General features: G+C 35.2%; 1 protein-coding gene across 10 annotated transcripts in view; it reads left to right on the top strand.

The window, feature by feature from the left end:
* MYO9A (myosin IXA) overlaps positions 1-23,625 on the top strand; it is a 247,183-nt gene that overhangs the window by 61,602 nt on the left and 161,956 nt on the right. For 7 of the 10 annotated variants that reach the window (XM_023729773.1, XM_023729771.1, XM_023729772.1 and 4 more), the window contains 4 exons: positions 4,067-4,167; positions 6,858-6,984; positions 13,564-13,653; positions 20,322-20,438. In XM_023729773.1, coding sequence (XP_023585541.1) covers positions 4,067-4,167; positions 6,858-6,984; positions 13,564-13,653; positions 20,322-20,438 — 435 coding nt within the window. The remainder of the gene's footprint in view (positions 1-4,066; positions 4,168-6,857; positions 6,985-13,563; positions 13,654-20,321; positions 20,439-23,625) is intronic. The other 3 variants (XM_023729777.1, XM_023729774.1, XM_004374712.3) reach the window with 1 other exon arrangement.

The following is a 23,625-nucleotide window of genomic DNA, read 5'->3' as shown; positions in this document are numbered from 1 at the left end:
TCTGATTATCAGTAACTGCAATCTAAAGTGTCAGTCGTACCCACTCCTTTTATTTCTCTGAACCGAACCTTGAATGAGTTTAATGCCCGACTATCAGGTAGGGTCTTAATGAGATTTGCCATATAGTCTCAGAACACTGTCCTGCCCACCGTGCTGCAGAGGGATTTGAACTATACTATCCTATAGGGTCACTATGAGTTGGAATTGACTCAGCGGCAACGGGAAGGAAGGAAGGAAGGATCCCATGGACACAAAGCTCTCACCCCGATTCCTGCGCTTTCAGGAACTCATATCGTGAAACACCTGGCAGCCCATTTTCCCAGGAGCTAGACTTGTTGCAGTGCTGTCAGGGATCCTGTTGCAGCTTTGGTAGGATCACTTCACACCACGATGCTTCCATTCACCGTGTTAGGAGTATTTCTACAACATAAAGACTCCTACTGCCATGTCCTATCTGTTAGCTTGTAAGTTTGTGGTCACTCCCTCAAACATTGCCCTTTTGGGTTTACTTATCACCCCTTGCCAGTCCACTCTGAGGTCTCTGTATGCTTTACAAATTCCTCTGCCTAAGTTTTCCATTTAAAAACATTTTGACATCCATATTACATTGAATCCTTATAAAACCCCTGGAATGTAGTTAGTATGATTACCTTTCACATAAGAAACAACAGTGGCTCAGAATTAAAGTGACTTGCCCCCATGGTGGTAAAGCAAGTTAATAGTGTAACTGAGATTCCATCCAAACCTATGTTCTTTATATCCTTTTTTCTTAAAATTTCTTAAATCTTATTTCTCCAGCATCTTCACTAACTCTCGAAGTTAATTATTCTGATTTATGTCCTGGATTATAAACTGAAAGTTGTAAAAAAGTATAGTTTGTAAGTATCATTCTAGGAAATATAGATACTGTAGAAGTATACTCTTCCCTTTCTCCCTCCCTTACACCTACATTAAGTGCCTACTACATACCAGGCTTATCCTGGGCACCGATAAATGAAAAAAGATTCTCTTCATCCCAGACAAAGAAATGAAAATGCATGAAAGAGCATTTTGTTGTGTTGGTGTGGGGGTGTGCAGTGGTATGATACCAAGTAAGACTAGAGTGTGGGCTGAGTTGGATAGAGGAATTTATACCTTTTTTTCAGTGGAGGGGATTATAGTAGATGTTGGTCAGTGTCCCTTAGTATCTTTTGAACCTTACCATTTCATTGTTCTCTGGCAGACTTCCAACTGCCAGTGTCTGCATCTTGGTTTCTGAAAGCTTTTTCCAGAACCCTGGAAGACCTTTATGCCCTTGCATAACACCGCACTCCTCCCATCTCCAGCAATCTTCGACCAATAACTGATAAGCGACGATGTATAAATGCCCCACCTGTCTTATCCCTCTACACTTTATACTGTTTCCCAGAGATGGCCTGTGGTATTAAACTCCATTTACCCACAGTGGTAGCTAGTTTAATACTCCACCCTTTTTAGGCTATCTTCTCTTCCCTGTATCAGTTTCCCACTCCCCTACTACTTATATTCACATTTTGGTCTTCAAGGTCTGCTTCTAGGGAATTTCTGTTTTGGTAGATTAATCGATCCTTGGTTTTTCTTTTACAGTTGTCATCAGAGAAATAGTAATGGTCATCAATACACAGTTTAAAAAACTAATTATGATTTTGATCCTCATTGAGACCGTTTTGTATTTCTTTTTTTTAATTTTAACTTTTTTATTATTGTACTTTAGATGAAGGCTTACAGAACAAACTAGCTTCTCATTATACAAGTAGTACACATATTGTTTTGTGACATTGGTTACCAACCCCACAACATGCCAGCACTCTCCCTTCTGGACCTTGGGTTCCCAATCACCAGTTTTCCTGCCCCCTCCTGCCTTCTAGTCCTTGCCCCTGGGCTGGTGTGCCCCTTTAGTCTCGTTTTGTTTTATGAGGCTGTCTAATCTTTGGCTGAAGGCTGAACCTCAGGAGTGACTACATCACTGAGCTAAAAGGGTATCTGGGGGCCGTATTCTCGGGGTTTCTCCAGTCTCTTTCAGTGAGTCTTTTTTTGTGAGTTAGAATTTTGTTTTGTGTATTTCTCCAACTCTGTCCGGGACCCTCTGTTGTGATCCCTGTCAGAGCAGTCAGTGGTGGTAGCCGGGCACCATCTAGTTGTGCTGGACTCAGTCTGGTGGAGGAAACCATTTTGTATTTCTGAAGAATATTTGAATAAGATTAACAAGATTAACAGCAAATATAAATGGACTTGTATTTTACTGCCTCTTCAGTCTCCTTTCCAAGTATTTTATCCATTAAATTGAATTAATTGTTTTAATTAATTTGGGGCAGTAAGAAGGTTATGAATTATGAGAATTGTTGGCTATATCGTTGAGTTTACACAAGTGGAAGCTTGGTTTTTTTTTCACTTGCTTGTTATAGAAAAATGTTAACTAAGTATAAAATGAATGAACTATTTGTGGTTTTGGGGACAGAAAAAAGCAAAATACTTTTTACAAGTTTAACTGTAGATGAAAAATGTGTTAACATTTGATTAAAAAATTTGGTGAGTAGGACACAGGCATGTCTATAAAATGTATTAAAATTGGTTACCAAAAATTTTATAGGCAGAAAATTAAATACATAGATTCTCAGAAAGAACTTTTCTTGTAGTGAATTAATATTTTAAACCTAGGCATATGTGCCTTTCCTTTTTTAAAAAAACAAACCCATTGCCACTGAGCCAATTTCAACTCATAGCAACCCTATGAGACAGAGTAGAACTGCTCCATAGGGTTTCCAAGGCTGTAATCTTCAGGAAAGCAGACTGCCACATCTTTCTCCTGTGGAGCAGTTGGTGGGTTCATACCGCCAACCTTTTGGTTAACAGCCGAACTCTTAACCTTTGCACAGCCAGTGCTCTTTCCTTTCCATATAGATAATAAAATTATTTTCAACAGCATTCCAAAACTTAATATTTAATTTTGAACTTTATATGTAATATATTCATTAACTTACTCTTACAGTGCTAGATTTTTTGTACATAGTAGATACTTGATAAATATTCTTTAAAATATAAATTGACACTTTATTTTTTTAAAAGGACTGTTTCACTCAATTCAATACTTAGGCACTATTCAATCATTACGTTTTTAGTTCACTAATTACCCACTATGTTCTTGGCACTGACTTGGTGCTGAAGATCATTAATATATATGACAGATACATTCTTGCATTCGTTATTTGATGGAACAATGCGTAGGAAGAGAGGCATTTAAAAAATAAATATATATGTGAGGAGTTTTTTTGAAAATGTAATTACAAGGGTCTGTGAGAACATATAATAAAAGGATTTAAAGACTCATTAATTTTTTAGAGATTTAGATTATGTCCACAGTATTAATGTTTGACTTTTGTGGGAAATCACATGCAAGGGTTACACTAAGAAAGTAATATGTTTATGTGATAATTTACCATTATTTGTACTGACTCATGAAGTATATTATCGGTAAGTTTTTGTACTTTCACATATGTCTTTCTTTTGCTGATTGATTATCATGTTGTCTACGTAATTTCATTAGAACTATTTATATCTCATACAGATGTAACATAAACCTCTTTATATTACATAAATCTAGGCTCCAATTTTCAGTTAAATTACTGTCTGTTCTAAAAATTATTTTGTCTCCCCAGCATCGAGCTCAGTGCCTTGCATATGGCAGACACTTATTAAGTATTAAGTATTTGTTGGATAAATAACATTTGTGTGTGGAATTGAGCCCTCTTACATGCCTTGAATATCCAAAATGCTAAAGAACCACTAAAAGTCAAACTTGGTATTAGCACACTTTAAAGAGTACTATGAACTAAGTACTACTGGTATTCTGGTAGGTATGTGTTTATTTGACATCCCTGTAGTAAGTTAAGAGCTCTATTGACTTTGACTATATCTAAATATTCCACCAGCTCTAATTTACATTTGTACGTTGGTGGATGTATCTGAAACTGCCATCTTTCTAAATGGCTTATGTTATTTTTCACTAGGTAATCTTGATTTTTTTCTTTTTCTCTTTATCTTACAAAAGCAGGATTGCTTCACGGTGGAGGGGGAAGATTTGAGGCATGACTTCGAACGCTTACAACTGGCCATGGAAATGGTAGGATTTCTTCCCAAGACACGAAGACAGTGAGTTTGTTTACTGTATTCTTATACCCCCAGTAGAGAACAAATCATGATGTGTATTTAAAAGATTCCTCTTGCTTGGTCCTTTTCAACAGTTTTCCAACTGGTATTACTGGTCCGGTGCCTCCTCCATCTTAAATGTTACTTATAAAATTGATTTTTATAGAAGATTTGTTGTAAACTGCTTTTTATTTTTGGTCATCAATTCTTTGGGAATCTGATGAATGCTGGAGCTCCTCTTCCTGTCTTCCTGTAAATTGTACATTCATAAACTTTGCGTGTAATTGTAGGAATTCATGTGCCCCTAAATCCTACCATGGACCTTACTTAAAAACTGTTGTTTTACAACACTCTGTTTTAGCTTCTCGTTTTCTTAATCAGTGATCTCTAATCTTATTAAGTCATATACACCTACAAATAAAAAAATATTTTTCTGTTTATTTCCTCTGTATTTGTAATTTACATCTCTACTCTTGAGCTAAACACATTTTGTCTACTGTAGATCATAAACAAAAGAGAAATGTAAAAAGGTTGAGATTAAGATGAAGTAAATTATATTTAAAATAAAAGAAACTATGGAGAATTAAAGGCATCTTGACTCTACTGGAAAAAAGCTACTTTTTCTTTTTTTGTGGTGAAGTAGTGTTGATGAATATGTCAAATCTGATTTATATTGTCAATTTTTTATCTCATGATTGATAAGCTCATACTAGGAGTAGAGGAATATCAGTTTTTCCATTTTTCTTGTTTGCTTGTGCTTACATCATTGCTGTGAATCTTCAATCAGCAAATTCTTTGCTGTAATCTTTTTATAAGGGTTAAGTTAGTTTTTTCTACTGAACTCAGGTTTACCTTCGGAATCCCTCTTAACATAGCCTTGCAGGCAGACTTAAATTTGGCATGTGAATTGAAACCTAATTACTTTAGAGAACTGTTCACGTCCTGCCTATTTTATGAACTTTTCCTTAACTTGCTTTTCTTCTGCCTTGTGGATTTTAAATATTCTGTCCTTTAGTATAGTTACCTATTATTACCTTCTAATGCAAAATTATAAGCTTTTTAATAACTGAGATTCTTACTTATATTTATAAATCTTTTTTATATTGAATTGTAGGATATTTGATTGATTATATGACATTTATCATTTCTGGAGACCATATATCACATATTGTATTTGTGTTTGATAAAACATTTATCTGTTGTTTACTGAAACTAAACTGTGGAAACTATGATTAGCAACTGTAAGAGCTACTATTAAAAATAGTTTTTAAGAAGTGTCTCCTGAATTTGTGTTTTATGTCTTTTGGCTTCCATTAATTTTTAAAATGTTTCAGTTGATACCAAGTTTACTCCCTAATTTCTTTTAAAATTCAATTTAATGAAGAATACTTTTATGAATTATTCTTTTATAATCGACTTACATTTTGTTTGAGTTATGTCAATGATTCAAGTATTTAAACTTTTAAAATTATTTGAAAAATTAGATATTGATTCAGAGTCTCTGAAAGTATATCTATCAGGTTCCTAAAGCAACATGTTTGTTTTAGTAAGAATACTGCTACTTTTAGGAAAATACATACTTAAATTCTCATAAATAGGCCAGATTTATCTTAAGAAAGTAGCTTGACAAGGACACAAAGATGTGTATATATAAGGATTTTCAGAAGGGGATTTTAAGAGGAGTGTTCATCTGTGTTAAATGCCTCTGAGACGTCAGATAAGGGCATAATATACTTTCTTAGCTACATGGATGGTCCTGGTAACCTCCATGAGACATTTCAGTGTGGCGTAGATGCTAGAATGCAGTAGTGAATGGGGGATGACAAAGTGAAGGCAAGGAATATAAATTAACATCTTAAGACGACTGTTTGCAAAGGGAAAGAGAATATGTGGGCTCTAAGGTGGGTTGTTTAAGATAGAAGTGAATGTGAGACTAATTTGCTTGAAAGCTCTTGTAGGTGCAGGTGAGAGATAGTAAAATGAGTATAATAATGTTCCTGAGTAAACTGGAGTTCACTGGATGTAGAGCACAAGTGGAGGTATTAGTTATTGACTAGAGGAAGGTCATATGTTCCTCTAAGACAGGAGAGAAGGTGAGAAGGAAGAATCTAGATGAAGATGTTTAATAATAGGGACCTGATATTAGATGGTATTCCGCAATGGCTTAGTTTTTTGTTTTTGCAAGCATTTACTAAGGACTCTATAAAATGATGTAGGAAAACATCTCTTAAATGTACCTAATCATAAAAAAATTACCTAGATACTTGATAAAAAAAAAATACATATAAAAATACAGACTCCAAAGCCTTTCTTTCCATTGGAGATCCTGATTTATAGATTGAAATAGATGGTGCAGGGAAAGGGTATTCCAGATAGGCTGAAAAGCATTTAGGAAGGGCATTAAGTGTTTAAACACTACAGCAAATTCAGGTAATAGCAAGAAGTCCTTTTGAAACAAATATCTATGACAAGTGGTATGATACTGAAAGTAATTTCATATACAGCACTTTATACAGTGCCTGACATATAGTAAACACTCATTATTTTAATTGTAGTTATTCTCCTATTTCTATTTCTCTGAAAGCTAAATACTTCATATTTGTACTGGTTAATTTGCTTGACTAGAATTTTGGAATGAAATGAGCTTTGAGAACACACATAAGCTATAATTTGTGATGTTTTTATTTTCACAGGATTTTCTCCCTTCTCTCAGCAATACTACATTTGGGCAATATCTGTTATAAAAAGAAGACATACCGGGATGACTCCATTGATATCTGTAATCCTGAAATACTGCCTATTGTCTCAGAATTATTAGAAGTGAGTGATTACATTTGCAATTGTCATTTCAAACACTGGGTAACTTCTCATTTTTTATTTTGTGTAACTATTTCATAAGTGTAAATGGGTTAATATGCCTTTTATTGATAGTTTTTGTCCAAAAGATGGAATTTCTCTTGTTATCTGCATTAATTTGCTATTGAGTGTGCCAGAATCTTTAGAGGATTGAGGTTTTTTTCCCTTGCCTTCCTTCCCTTGCCCCAGGAATTCATAATCCCTCAGTTTGCTGGATAGCATGAGCCACTTCTACTCTAGACTCTAATGTTTTGGGCCCATTCTAATTTTTCTCCTTTTTTTGAGATTTCGTCTCGTACTAAGATTGTAGTTAGATTATTTTATTTGATAACACCTATCTGGATGGGTAGAGAGAAAAGATATTATTTTTCCTTTCTTCATGGGCTGAATAGGATTTAAAGGTCCTCATCTCTTACCATGCTTCTTCCTCCATCAAGATGTTTACTACCGTATTCTTTCTTCCTGGAGTGATGATTTCCTATGTTTTCCCAGCTAACATCTCATCTTGCCAGATTCATCTTAAAAGGAGTGCTGTTTTCTTATTCACCCTCTCAGCTGACAGAACAAGGTAGTATATGTGTGTATTTCATTTTACTTGGATCCACAATCAACACCCATGGAAGCAGCAGCCAAGAAATCAAACAACATATTGCATTGGGCAATCTGCTGCAAAAGACCTGTTTAAAGTGTTGAAAAGCAAAGATGTTACTTTGAAGACTAAGGTGCACCTGACCCAAGCCATAATATTTTCAGTTGCCTCATATGCACATGAAAGCTGGACGGTGAATAAGGAAGACCTAAGAAGAATTGATGCCTTTAAATTATGGTATTGGCGAAGAATATTAAATATACCATGGACTGCCAGAGGAACGAACAAGTCTGTCTTGAAAGTACAGCCAGAGTGCTCTTTGGAAGTGAGGACGGCGATACTTCATCTCACATACTTTGGATGTATTGTCAGGAGGGACCAGTCCCTGGAGAAGGGCATCATGCTTGTTAAGGTAGGGGGTCAGCAAAAAAGAATAAGACCCTGGATAAGATGGATTGACACAGTGGCTACAACAATGGGCTCAAACATAGCAACGATCGTGAGGATGGCTCAGGACCAGGGAGTGTTTTGTTCTGTTGTACATAGGGTTCCTGTGAGTCAGAACCGAAGCAATGACATCTGACAACAACATATTTCTATATATGTAACTATCTGTATCTATATAAAGCTAAACGTGAGTTCATACTGATGCCCCCAACCAGTCCATTACCATGTGGATCATTCTAGCCTTTCACGTTTGCTTATTTGTAAATTCCCCTCCATCTGTGAGAAACCTGACTCCACCATCTGCCACCTATATACTTAATCATTGAATTCCAGGATACATATATCAGAATTTTTAACCCATACCCTGTGGGAAGCTGCTTTACCAACTGGAGTATAGTACTTACGTGCAGTTCCTTTTGCCTTTAGTCTTACAGACACCACTCATTTCCAAAATTATTTATGTCAAAACTTCTTCCTCAGCCCCTTCGGAGAGGTTGTTTCATACACTTGTATGAAATAATTAGATTCTTTTTACAGTCTACATTACATCCTGGGATCCCTGACCTCCTAAATGATTTTTTAAACAGATTTTTATACATTATGGTTCACTCTTTGTCTTTTACCATTCTGTGGTTTTGACAAATGAATAATGTCATATATCCACCATTACACTATCTACAGAATAGTTTCATTGTCCTCAAAATCCTCTGTGCTTCATCTATTCATTTCTTCCTGGCAACCACTGATCTTTTTACTGGCTCTGTAATTTTGCCTTTTCCAGACTGTCATATAATTGGAAGCATACACTGTAGCATTTTCAGGCTGACTTCTTTCATTTAGCAATATGGATTTAAGATTTATCTATGTCTTTTTGTGGCTTAATAGCTCATTTCTTTTTATTATGAATAATATTATGTTGCACGTATGTACCACAGTTTGTTTATCCATTCACCTACTGAAGGACATCTTGATTGCTTCTAATTTTTGGCAATTATGAATGGCTTGCTTTTTCTCTATTAAAATATTACTCATCTTTCAAATCTTGGTTCGTATGCCACTTTGTGGCATTTGACCTTATTAAATGTTCTAAACCCACTCCATAAGCATAGAGCGTTTGCTTCTACTTAGCATAATTTAGTTTTGGTTTTGTAACATGAAGTTAATTGTTTACTAGTTTATGTCTATTACAAGTCTGCAGTGCTCTTTGAGAGCAATGACTGCCTCTTACTTTATCTAACCTTACAGTGTTTATTTTTTCTGTACATGACTGAGCATTGCTTATTAACTTTAATGGAATGATTTAGCCTGGTGGAAGGGACAGGAGAAGGGAGTACCTTGAATTGGAACTAGATGCACTCATTGGAAAGAAGTTCTACAAGGAGGTACAGTGTAGTGTCTCAAGGTTGTGATTTGAAGGTCATGAAGATCAGAGAACAGATGGTATTTCAGTCAGGCATTTCAGGTGATATTTTAGTCAAGCATTTAGTATTTGGTAATAGAGGAGTGGTGGTCTTACTTGTAAGTCTAGTTATTTGACAAAGACTAAGGCTTCTGAGGACCAGTGCAGTATTCCTTGTCTAGTGGGAGACTGGTAAGAGTAACTCAGATAACTAAAAGAGGAACTCAGGTATTGGTTAAAAAAAAAAGCCAATTCTTGAGAATTAGGCCTACCAGTGTTAAGTAAGATTAACAGCAAATGTGATTTGATAGCAAATCTTATTTTTGATCCCAAGCCTCTTAAATTCCTTCTTGTTATGTACGGTTTGAACTAGTTCTTAGGAACTGAGGTTTGGGTATTAAGTAGAAAGAAGATAGCTTCTAAGTTCAGAAGCTAGAGAAAATCTGATAGAACCTACCATGATATCCTACCTATAGTTAATTCTTAGGAATTATTTAAATAAATAATTGCCATTAATTGGTTAAGATTGATAATAATAATTGCAACTTTAAAACCTTGGCTGAGATAAACTTCAAAAAGATAGGTACAATAAAAGATTTAATTAAAATTTAAACTTTTAATTAAGAAGATTTAATTTAATTTCCCTTCCCTCCTTCCCAAAGTGATTCAGTTCAGTAATAAAACAGATTTAGTTTTTTGAACATAAATGTTTTTAAAATAATGGTTTAATTTTATATATATTTTTTCCAACTATTTTTTGTAGTAACGTCAGGCAAAAGTGAATGTCTTTTGTTACTAAATCTTACTGGGACAGATACTTACAAAATTATTGAAAGGTGAATGAGTTGCAAATAGTAGATTGACTGTGGAGGATATCTTTTTTGTGAGGTGTTAGAACTATTTTCATTACCAAAACTATTCAGTTTTTAGCAGATTTATATAGTTTAAGTATATTTTCTATTAATAAAGTTTTTTTTTATTTTTAAAAGTCTTACATGTACAAGAAAGAATATTTGGAAAATTTTAGAGGTAGCTGATTAAAATATCATGAATTCAGTAATATTTTCTTTAGGAAGTTTACCAAATATAGTAAGATGATTAGTGTTTTGTGTGGTGGTGCAGTGGTTAAGAGCTCGGCTGCTCACCAAAAGCTCGGTAGTTTGAATCCACCAGCCTCTCCTTGGAAACCCTATGGGGCAGTTCTACTCCATCCGATAGGGTCGCTATGAGTTGGAATCGACTCGATGGCAGCGGGTTTTTTTTTTTAGTGGTATATTTGTGTAGATATGTGTATGATCTTGGTCAGGTTTTATTGCCACTGTTAAGCCCACTCTGTAAAATGAGTTGAGTAGTTTTCCATCCTTCTTTCTTCTGCATTTAAAAAAGGGATCATTAGCAGATAATACATTACTTACATTTTTGAGAGATATCAACCTTATGATCCACTACATTTGATGCCTTTTCAGTTGGTCCATGTTAACTTATTTGTTTGGATTTTCAGATCTGCCTTAAGTTAATTTTATGTTTTCCTAGGAAATCTTGTGTTATGTTAAATGTTTAAAATTTATTATTTTTAAATTGATGGTAAATATTCCATTAATGTTTTAAGATTTTTTCTTTAAGTGTGATATTAAATTTCTGTTTGCTTGTGTCTCTTAAATTTTTTTTTCTTTAAGATTTGTGTGAAATTTATCTTCCATTTGTTATTTTCAAATAATTGGTTTTTAGATTTATTAGTTTGATCATTTTACTTACTATGTATTTCTGTTTTTGCTGTTTTCCCCCTCTTAAATGATGAAATGGTTTAAACACACAATATGATATAGAAAACAATATAATAAATACCTGTGTACTCACAACTCAGCCAAAGTAATAAAATATTTGAAAATAAATACAATTGAGTTGAAAAATATAATTGAAGCTCACTATATGCACTCTTACCAGAGATAACCATTATCATGAATTTGATGTTTATGATTCCCATTCATGTTTTTATAATTTCAGTACAGATAAATTTTCCATAAAAACATAGGTTTGTTTTGTATTTTTTCAGACTTTATATAAATGTTATATTGTATCATATCCTTTTGCACCATGACTTTTTCATTTTATGTTTTTGAGATTTTTTTTCACTGTTGATTTATATATTCTAGATTCTTCTTTTTAACTGCTGTATGAGATTCTACTATATGACTAACAAATTATCTGTTTTTCTGTTAATGGATATTGAGGTTGCTTGTTATTTTCCTTTTATAGATAGTGCTATGTAGGCATTTTTATATACATTTCCTTGTTAACGTGTGCAAATTATTTTAGGGTATAGTTCAAGAAGTATAATTTATGGGTTATAATTATCAGCTTTACTGATATCAAGAAATTCCTCTCCACAGTAGTATACCAATTCATATTCTTCCTTCAAGTGTATGAAAGTGACCTTTGTTCTACATTGTTACCAACTTTATGTTTATTCCTTTTTAAAGATTTGTGGAGTCTATGGCATAGATCATTTATTTTGAAGTGCTCACTTTTAATGATTGTTTAAATCTAGAATTATACCTCATAATATAACTTTGGCTTCTGTCACGTTTATTTCTTATTTTTCTGAGCTTTGGTATTTTTGTATAATGTGGCATTTTATTATTTTCCTCATCTGTTTAAATATATCTAAAAGGTTGAAGTTTTGTGTTTAAATGTGGTTGTTCATTTTTAGTTTTACTGCATTTTGGGAAGATAATATGCCTCAGATAATTTCCAGGTTTTAGAATTTGAGGCTTAAACAGTGAATACTCCAAAGCATCTGTTTGTGGTATAATATTTGGTAGATATTTATTTATTCAGTATGGTTCAAAGTCATCCTTTAAACAATTCTTGATTTGTCATAAATTGCTGATGGTAGGGTAATGTAATGCATCCCTCAATATTTTTTTTTTTCTTCTCTAGTTTTTTAACTCAGTTTTCCCTTGTAATCTAAAACAATTTGTTGTATATACTTTTATATGATACTCTGCATAAAATTTTATGAATGTTTTATCTTTATAAGGCATAGATACTATTGTAAAATAACCCTGTTTTACCATTTCATGCTCATTGGTGTGGGAAGAAATCAAAAGTCTGATAATACCAAATATAGTCAAGGTTTAAAAAAATAGGAACTTTCAATGCTGTTGCTGAGTGCCCACACTGGAAAAAATTGTATAAAGGAGTTTGACAATATCCTACAAAGCTAAAAAGGTGTATCCTACAACATGGTAATTCTACTTTTAGGTGTGCATTACAGAGAATCTCTTCAACTCATATGCAAGAATATTCACTGCAATTTTATTTTGTAATATTACAAAATTGTAATTTGGATAAATGCCCATAAGAAGAGGAATAGATTACACACAGTGGTATATTTATATGCCAGAATACTGTATGGCAGTTAAAATGAGTAAGTTTGATCTAAATTATCAACGTAGATAGATCTCAAAAACATATGGGCAATATAATACCATACAGATAAGGTTTAAATACACATGACAATATAATATGCTATTTATGAATACATCTAATATATATAGAAGTATGAAAGCATAAAGTGAAATTATACATGTCAGAATCATGATATTGTATTTGCCTCTGGGGAGAGAGTAAGAACCAAGGAAGCGTCAACTTTATCTTAAAGTTTTACATCTGTAAATAAAAATAAACACCTGAAACATATAAATTAATAATCTGTTGCAGTGTTCCTGGCATTCAAGAAATGTGGTCACTTTCTAGTCCTTATCTTTAGATTGTGGGATTATGATTGATCTTTTTAAAATGTTTTTTCACTGTTCCGTATTTTCCATGTTCTGTACAACGAAGCATGTTTCTCCATTATGATCAGAAAACAAACTTAAAGGGCTGTTTTGTCCTGTTTACTTTTATATTATTTTTTGGGAAGTGAGGCGAGTGGAACACTTAAATTCCACTTTGGCCGGTATTAAAATCACCAGTGTATTTTCTTTTTCTCTATTGTATATTTGCTAATCTCGTTAAGATTTCTTCCTTTACTTGGCCTTTCAATAAAATAATTCAACCTATTATCATAAGTCATGTATATTGAATTTATTTTTCTGCTCCATAGGTTAAAGAAGAGATGCTATTTGAAGCATTAGTTACCAGGAAGACCGTGACAGTAGGAGAAAAGCTTATTTTACCATACAAGCTAGCAGAGGTATGAATAGATTTTCTTTGAAATCAGAGGACTCTGAATGTTTTTAGAAGTTTGGGTTTGTGTTCTTTCCTTTAACAGGATGAAAATGACAACAATGGAGTGTTGATTAAAATACTATACAGGTCTTTGAAATTTTGATCTTGAACTTTTTATTGACTTGGAAACTTAAAAGTTACATGTCCTCTTATTTTAAGCAGTAGATTTACATTTTTCTCAAAGGCTCTTTCTGTGTTCACTATTCTTAATTTTCATATTATTGATATGGGGTTGATAGATAGTAGGTAGAATTATATATGAGCAGTATTTGACCCAGTTGATTATTCCTTCTTGAGATAATTTCTTCACTTATATTCCAGGACATCATACTCTTCTAGTTTACTCCTACAATGTTGGCCACTCCTTTGCAGTCCTTTTTTTAAAATTTATTTATTTATTCATTTTTTATTGTACTTCAGGTGAAGACTTACAGAACAAATAGTTTCTCATGAAACAGTAGTACACATTTTGTTTTATGACATTGGTTAACCACCGCACAACATGTCAACCCTCTAACTTCTCAACCTTTTTGTTTTGGTGAAAATACACATAGCCAAAGATACACCATTTCAGAAATTTCTACATGCACAGTTCAGTGACATTGACTACGCTCTTCCAGTGGTGCTGTTATTCTCACTTAAGATGAAGGCTTACAGAACAAAATAGTTTCTCATTTAACAGTTTCTACAAATGTTGCCCTATGACAATGGTTAACAATCTCACAACACATCAACAATATCCTTACTCAACCTTGTGTTCCCTATCACCAGCTTCCTTGTCCCCTTCTGCCTTCTGGCCCTTTTCACTGGACTACTGTACCTCGTTAGTCTCATTTGGTTTTACGGGGCTGTCCACTCCTAGGCTGAACGGTGAACCTCGGAGATAACTTCACCACTGAGCTAGAAGGGTGTCTGGGGGCCATACTCTTGCAGTCGTTTTTGCTTGCTTTTTCTTTTCTTCTTAATCTTTAAAATATGAGGTGCCCTAGGACACAGTCTTTGTCCCTTCTTTATATTCTTTATCTCGGTTATCTCACCCAGTCCCATGGCTTTAAATATCATCTGTAGACCGAGGCTCCCAGGTGAGATTTACTGCCACTATTATTATATTCTTCAGGTGTATACCAAAACCAGACCAAACCCATTGCTGTCGAGTCATTCCGACTCATAGCGACCCTATTGAACAGAGTAGAACTGCCCCCTAGGGTTTCCAAGGAGTGGCTGGTGGATTCGAACTGCCGACCTTTTGATTAGCAGCTGAGCTCTTAACCACTGTGCCACCAGGGCTCCTCTTCAGGTGTATAGGGGTAGGAAAATTATCGAAGAGCCACTATTTTATAGAGTAATTTTATGAAAGTGATGCGAAATCAAACTGTAGCAATTATAAAAAATACAGGACAAGAATGTGGGGTTGGGAGATACAAAGGTGGGGATATTGTGATTGAACTCTGGAGAATGTTCTCTAGGCTGACATGGATCCACTTATCCTACTTTTTGGGTACCTTCTAACGGTACCTCTAAGTCTTTTTTTCATTATATCCGCTATCTTATGTCGTATTTTATAGTATCACACTTGTGTGTGCACCTTTCTAAACCAGAATAAACTCCAAGCCTTTTAAGAGTTTTCCTCTTCTTTTACATAAAGATTCAGAGCTTTTATATATTTTTTAAGAATCTTTTTCATTACAAAATGTTTCTTTTATGTTTATTTACATTTTAAATTTACATTCATCTTTCTCAGATTATTTTGTCATCCTTGTTTTATTTTTGTTTACATTTGTGTGGTGTATTTATTTATTTAGTACATACTTGAAAACCCTCTTTGTGCCCAGAACTGTGTTTTTGTTTTTGTTTTTTTTTTTTTTGTGCTTTAGGTGAAAGTTTACAGCTCAAGTTAATATCTCATTCAAAAATTTATACACATATTGTTTTGTGACATTGGTTGCAGTCCTCATAATGCAACAGCATGCTTCCCCTTTCCACCCCAGGTTCTTTGTGTCCGTTTGTCCAGTTCTTGTCCCTTCCTGCTTTCTTGTCTGGTGTTTGGACAGGAGTTGCCCATTTGGTCTTGTATATTTGATTGAACTAAGAAGCACATTCCTCACGTGTATTATTGTTTGTTTTATAGGCCTGTCTGATCTTTGTCTGAAAAGTGGGCTTTGGGAGTGGTTTCAGCTCTAAGTTAGCAGTGTCTGGGGATTATGGTCTCAAGAGTTTTTCCAGTCTCTGTTAGACCAGTAAGTCTGGTCTTTTTTTTTTTGTGAATTTGAATTTAAGTAAGAAGAATTTTTTTCTTTTTTTTGAAAGATCACTCTGGCTGCAGTGTGAAGAATCAACTGGAGGAGGGTATATTAGTTTTCTATAGCTGTGTAACAAACTTTGCAGCTTAACACAACACATATTTATTATTTTAGAATTTCTGTGGATCATGGGTCTGGACACAGTTAGCTGGGTCCTCTGCTTAGCGTCCTACTAGGCGGAAATCAAAGTGTTGGCCAGGGCTGCAATCTCATGTGAAGCTTGAGGTTCTCTTCTAGGTGGTTGGCAGGATTCAGTTTTGTGCAGTTAAAGGCCTTTGAGGTCCCCACTTTCTTGCAGTCAGGTGGGGGCCATTCCGTGTGTATACCTCATAAGCACCCACTTTCATGTGTTTAAAATAGGTCCTTGGATAATGTATGTGTATTTGAAAAGATTCATAGTGTTGTGTATGTTTTTGTAATTTACATAACCTATCTTTACTGATACAGCAGATAAAAAAACAACAAAGTAGATATATTCATGGTACTTCGTGTACATACAATTTTTTTGTTCCTGATTGCTGTATAGAATTGCATCATATGTATGTACCACATATTTTCAATCCATTCCCTTGGTGAATGGACATTTAAGTTGCTCACAACTAAACTGCCATCACAAACAATGATGTATATGTTACATCGTGGACTGGTGCAAGACTGTCTCTGGAGCAGTGGTCCTCAAACTTTAGTGTGCATGAGAATGACCTAGAAGACTTGTTGAAACACAAGATAGCTGGGTCCTACACTGAGTTTCTGACTTTAGTATACCTGGGGTGGAGCATGAGGATTTGCATTTCTAACATGTTTTCAACTGGTGCTAATGCTGTTGCTGTTGGTCTGACATCACATTTTGAGAACCACTGCTCTGAAATATAAACCCAGGAGCATGGTTATGGGGTCATAGTGTTTATATGTACTTAATTGATGTGTAATACCAGATTGCTCTTCAAAATGGCTATGCTAGTTTAGATATTTAACATCAGTGCATGAGGATTCTTTATTTCTTACATGTTTGCTAACACTTTGCTATTTTCCAGTTTTCTAATTTTTGATAATATGGGTATAAAGCAAACCTGTTTCAATTTGTGTTTCATGGATTACTAGCTAATGACTTGGATTTGTTTCTTTTCGGATTACTTATTCATATCCTTTAACCATAATTATCAGTTTCCTGTGTTTCTTACTGACTTGGTTGGTAGTGGAAAATATGAAATACATATTTTCACAAAAATGTGGGTGATAGAATAGGAAGAGTTTAACAGTTTAGGAGAGATTAGTGCCATCCTAGATTATAGAAGTACTTTTCAGAATGATTGTTTTTATTAGACTTTTGAAGGGAGGGAAAAAATAAATTGCGTAACTCCGTAGTAGAGGAGTTATATTACTCTCTCTGGTGTAGAGAAGTTCTAGAGGTTACTGTGCATGACAAGGTGAAGACAAATAGAAATGTAACTGTGGCAGTATTATATGTATGTTTTAAGACTCTGGTTAGGATTCTGCAGTGACCATATGCAGGCATACCTTGAAGATACTGCGAGTTCAGTTCCAGACCACCACAACAAAGCAAGTCACATGACTTTTTTTGGTTTCCCAGTGCATATAAAAGTTACGTTTGTGCTATACTGCAGTCTTTTAAATATGCAATAGCATTATGTCTAAAAAAAAAAAAAACCATGTATATACCTTAACTAAAAAAATACTTTATTGCTAAAAAATGTTAACCATCATCTGAGAATTCAGTGAGTCCTAATCTTTTTGCTGGTGGAGGGTCTTGCCTCGATATTGATGGCTTCTGACCGATCAGGGTGGTGGCTGCTGAAGGTTGGGGTCGCTGCAGCAATTTCTTAAAATAAGACAGTAGTGAAGTTTGCTGCATCGATTGACTCTTCCTTTCATGAAAGGTTTCTCTGTAGCATGTGATGCTGTTTGATAGCATTTTACTCACAGTAAAACTTCTTTCAAAATTGGAGTCAGTCCTCTCAAACCCTGCTGCTGCTTTATCAGCTAAGTTTATGTAATATTCTAAATCCTTTATTGTCATTTCAGCAGTGTTCTCAGCAGCATCTTCACCAGGAGTAGATTCTTTGTCAAGAAACTACTTTCTTTGCTCATCTATAAGAAGCGACTCCTCATCCGTTAAAGTTTTATCATGAGATTGTAGCCATTCAGTCACATCTTCAGGCTCCACTTCTAATTCTAGTTCTGTTGCTACTTCCACCACATCTGCAGTTATTTCTTCCACTGAAGTCTTCAACCCCTCAAAGTTATCCATGAGGGTTGGAATCAACTTCTTCCAAACTCCTGTTAATGTTGATATTTTGACCTTTCCCATGAATCACGAATGTTCTTAATGGCATCTAGAATGGTGAATCCTTTCCAGAAGGTTTTCAGTTTACTTTTCCCAGATACATTAGAGAAATTACTATCTATGGCAACTATAATCTTACAAAATATATTTCTTTAATAGTAAGACTCAAAAGTTGGAGTTACTCCTTGATCCATTGTCTGCAGAATGGATGTTGTGTTAGCATGCATAAAAACAACATTAATCTTGTACATCTCCATCAGAGTTCTTGGGTGATCCGGTACATTGTCAGTCAGCAGTAATATTTTGAAAAGAATCGTTTTCTGAAGCGTAGATCTCAACAGTGGACTTAAAATATTCAGTAAACCATGTTGTAAACAGATGTGTTGTCATCCAGCATTTGTTGTTCTGTTTATAGAGAACAGGCAGAGTAGATTTACCATAATTCTTAAGGGCTCTAGGATTTTTGGAACGGTAAATGAACATTGGTTTCGACTTAAAGTCGTAGCTGCATTAGCCCCTAAGAAGAGAGTCAGCCTGTTCTTTGAAGCTTTGAAGCCAGACATAGACTTCTCCTCTCTAGCTATGAAAGTCCTAGATGGCATCTTCTTCCAATGTAAGGCTGTTTTGTCTACATTGAAAATATGCTGTTTAGTGTAGTCACCTTCATCAGTTAGCTAGATCTTCTGGATAACTTGCTGCTTCACCTTGCACTTTCATGTTGTGGAGATGGCTGCTTTCCTTAAACCTCCTAAACCAACCTCTACTAGTTTCAAACTTTTCTTCTGCAGGTTCCTCACTTCTCTTAGCTTTCATAGAATTGAAGAGAGTTAGAGCCTTGTTCTGGATTAGGCTTTGGTTTAAGGGAATGTTGTGGCTGGTTTGATCTGCTACCCAGACCACTGAAACTTTCTCCATATCAGCAATAAGGCAGTTTCACTTTCTTAACATTCATGTATTCTACTGGAGTAGCACTTTTCATTTCCTTCAAGAACTTTTCCTTTGCATTCAGAACTTGGCTAACTGTTTGGCGCAAGAGGCCCAGCTTTTGGCTTATCTTGGCTTTCAACATGCCTTCCTCACTAAGCTTAATCATTTCTAGCTTTTGATTTAAAATGCGACTCTTCTTTCATTTGAACACTTACAGGGCATTGTAGGGCTATTAACTGGCCTAATTTCAATGTTGTCGTGTCTTGGTATAGGAAGGAGGCCCAAGGACGGGGAGAGAGACATGGAGGAATGGCCAGTTGATGGAGCAGAGCAGTCAGAACACACACAGCATTTGTCGATTATGTTTACCATCTTATATGGTTGTGGTTTGTGGTGCCCCAAAACAACTCTAATACTAACATTAAAGATCACTAATCAGGGATCACCATAACAGATATAATAATAATGAAAAAAATTGAAATATCACGAGGATTACCAAAATGTGACACAGATAAGAAGTGAGAACATGCTTTTGGAAAAATGGCACCGATAGACTTACGCGACGCAGGGTTGCCACAAACCTTCAGTTTGTAAAAAATGCAGTATATGCGAAGTGCAATAAAATGAGTTATGCCTGTACTGAATTCTTATTTTGTGCTATGACTTTATCTAGCCATTGATTCCTTTTACTAATATTTATTCCTCTGCCTAGAATACTTTTCCCCACTTAGCTGACAAGGTCCATTTGTTTGATAGTAAATCTTTATACTGAACTTTTCCATTATACACTTCTTTTCCAGGGGAAATATGTAACTTAATTTTCAGTAAAAATATTTTGAACCAAGTGACCTATGTTTTGATTCCGTTGTCTTGCATGGCAGTTTTGGCCATCTCCATTAGGCTCCCTGAGTTGGACCAAAGTAATAAGTACATATAGAAAACTCAATTCTGTACTATTTATTTTAAAACAAAAATGAGCTTCTAATTTAGGATCGTAAGCTTGCTTTCTTGAATGAGGGCAAAGCAAAGTTTGTAACAGTATCTGAGTTCAGATTATTGTCAATTCCACTTGCATTCCTAACTCTTTTCTTGTTTTTTCAGGCTGTGACAGTGAGGAACTCCATGGCTAAGTCTCTATATAGTGCCCTGTTTGACTGGATAGTTTTTCGAATTAATCACGCACTTTTGAATAGTAAAGATTTGGAGCAAAATACCAAGGTAAACATAAATTTGATTATACAAAAATTTTCCCTTAAAATTGTTTAATGACATGTTTAATACATGAAATTAAAATCAACATAGAATAGTGTAGAATAAGTATGAATCACCTTTTATCTGTACTCTCTGCTGCCTCCCTTCCTACTGCTATGTTTATTACCCTGTTCAGAGGAACTGTTGTTCTGTGTGTATCTTTCCAGACCTTTTTCCTGTGTATTTATATTTCTATAGATGTTCATATACAGAGTTGCTCTTAAAAATATAAATAGTATCATGCTTTCTGTGTTGTTTCTAGCTTCTATTTTTTACTTAGTATGTCTTGAAATATATTCTGCATTGTTATCTGAAATTCATTTTGTAATAACTTTGAAGTATTATATAGTACACATTGTTTTACAAGTATCTCTTTGAGTTCCTGTTTTCAAGTCTTTTGGATAAGTACCAAGAAGTAAAATTGCTCAGTAATATGGTAGTTCTATGTCTAACTTTTTGAGGAGCTGCCAACTGGTTTCCACAGTGGTTGCATCATTTTACATTTCCACCAGCAATGGACGAGAGTTCCAGTTTCTCTACATCTTTGTCTATACTTGTTTTCTGTTTTTCTAATAATAGCCAACCTATTGGGGGTGAATTGGTATCTCACTGTGAGTTTTTTTGAATTGTGGTAAATACATACGTAAAAAAATATTTTCATAATTCAGTGACATTAATTGTGTTCATTATGTTGTGTAACCATCACCATTATCCATTTCCAAATTTTTCTATCATTAATAGAAGCTCAGTGTTCCCTAAGCATTGAGTCCCCCTATCCCCTCCCTCCTACTCACCCCTGGTAACCACTAATAAACGTAGGTCTGTACACACTTGCCTTTTCTAGATATTTCATGTAAGTGGGTGCAGTATTTGTCCTTTTGTCACTGGACTTATTTCTCTCAGCATGGTATTTTCAGGGTTCATCCATGTTGTAGCATGTGTCAAGATTCCATTTCTCTTTTTGGCTGAGTAATATTTCATTGTATGTATATATCGTATTTAGTTTATCCATTCATCTGCTGATAGACACTTAAGTTGTTTCCCCCTTTTGGTTATTGGGAATAGTACTGCAGTGAACATTGGTGTACATATATCTGGTTGTGTTCCTGCTTTCAGTTCTTTTGGGTATATACTTAGAAGTGGAGTTGCTGGGTCATGTGGTAATTTTATGTTTAATTGTTTGGAAAACTGCCAGACTGTTTTCCACAGCAGCCATATCATTTCACAGTCCCACCAGCAATGGATGTGGCTTCCCGTTTCTCCACATCTTCGCCAACACCTGTTGTTGTCTGTTTTTTTAATCATAGCCATCTTAGTTGGCATGAAGTGATATCTCATTGTGATTTTGACTTCCATTTCCCTAATGATGGCACACAGCAACAACAATCATGACTAATAACATTGAGCATCTTTTCATGTGCTTATTGGCCATTTGTATATTATCTTTAGTGAAATATCTAAATTCTTTACCATTTTTAAACCGGATTTTTTGTCTTTTTGTGGTTATATCCTGGATTTTAAAACCTTATCAGATATTTAGTGTTATAGATTGAATTGTGTCCCCTTGAAATATGTGTTGCAAATTTTAGCCTCTATGCTTGTGGTCATAATCCGATTTGCGAATGGATTATGTCTTAGGCTGGGTTCTCTAGAGAAGCAAAACTGGTGAAGTATATATATATAGATATATATATACACACACACATACCCTGAGAGAGGGATATTTATATCAAGGAGATAGCTCATGTGGTTGTAGAGGCTGGAAAGTCCCAAGTCCATGAGTCAGGCTGGAGACTTCTCCTGACTCACGTAGCTACAGGGGTGGCAAACCCAAGATCAGGACAGACAGCAGGCCTGTGGTTCACAGGCTGTGGAGGCTGATGAATCCCAAGATCGACAGGTAAGATGATAGACCACTGGCTCAGAGACCATGAAGGCTGACGAATCCCAAGATCGACAAGTAAGCTGCTAGCTTAAGTCCCAAGATCTGGAGGTCAGTTGAGATCTAGAGCGAGCAAAAGCCAGCGAGCTTTGCCAGAAAGTCCACATATATTGGATGCAGGCGACACCTCCAAGGAAACTACCTTTCAACTGATTGGCTGCTCATAGCAGATCTCATCATGGAGGAGATTCTGTTATATCAGATCTCATTATGGAGGTGATTACATCATTACATAGCTGACATACTACATTATAACTGCCAAACCACTAAAAATCATGGCCCAGCCAAGTTGATACACAACCTTAACCATCACGGGTTGTCTTTGTTATGTTAATGAGGCAGGGTTCGTGTACAGTGTGTCTTGAGTCAGTCTCTTTTGAGATATAAAAGAGATTTAACAAGCAAGCTAGAGAAGCAGAGATGGAGGAAGATAGATGTCAAGACACACAGAAATCTCCAAAGAACCAAGAAGCAGAAGCTGAAGAGACAAGGACCTTCCTCTAGAGCTGACAGAGAGAGAAAGCCTTCCTCTAGAGCTGGTGCACTGAATTTGAACTTCTAGCCTCCTAAACTGTGAGAATATAAACTTCTGTTTGTTAAAGCCATCCACTTGTGGTGTTTGTCTTATAGCAGCACTAGATAACTAAGACAGAGTTTGGTACTGGGAGTGGGGTACTACACTAACAGATACCTAAAATACAAGAATGGTTTTGAAATTGGGTAATGAGTAGAGGCTGGAAGAGTTTTAAAGTGCCTAATAGTAAAAGCCTAGATTGCCTTGAAGAGACTGTTGGTAGAATTTTGGACTTCAAAGGCAATTCTGATGTGGGCTCAGAAGGAAGTGACCACAGCTATAGAGAAAGTCTCTGTAGTCTTAGAGAATACATATGGCATCAGCAACAGAATGTTGCTAGAAATATGGATGTTAAACGTGTTTCTGGTGAGGCTTTAAAAAATGCTGAACATACGATTGGACAGTGGAAGAAGGGTGAAGCTTTTTTTTTTTTTTTAATTAATTATTTTTTATTGTACTTCAGGTGAAGGCTTACAGAACAAATAGTTTCTCATGAAACAGTAGTACACATATTGTTTTATGATATTGGTTAACCACCCCACAACATGTCAACCCTCTAACTTCTCAACCTTTTTTTTTGGTGAAAATTCACATAGCCAAAGATACACCATTTCAAAAATTTCTACATGCACAGTTCA

The sequence above is a fragment of the Trichechus manatus genome, unplaced genomic scaffold (genome assembly GCF_000243295.1).
Source record: "Trichechus manatus latirostris isolate Lorelei unplaced genomic scaffold, TriManLat1.0 scaffold00030, whole genome shotgun sequence".
Lineage (NCBI taxonomy): Eukaryota > Metazoa > Chordata > Mammalia > Sirenia > Trichechidae > Trichechus > Trichechus manatus.
This window is presented reverse-complemented; position numbering and strand designations above follow the sequence as displayed.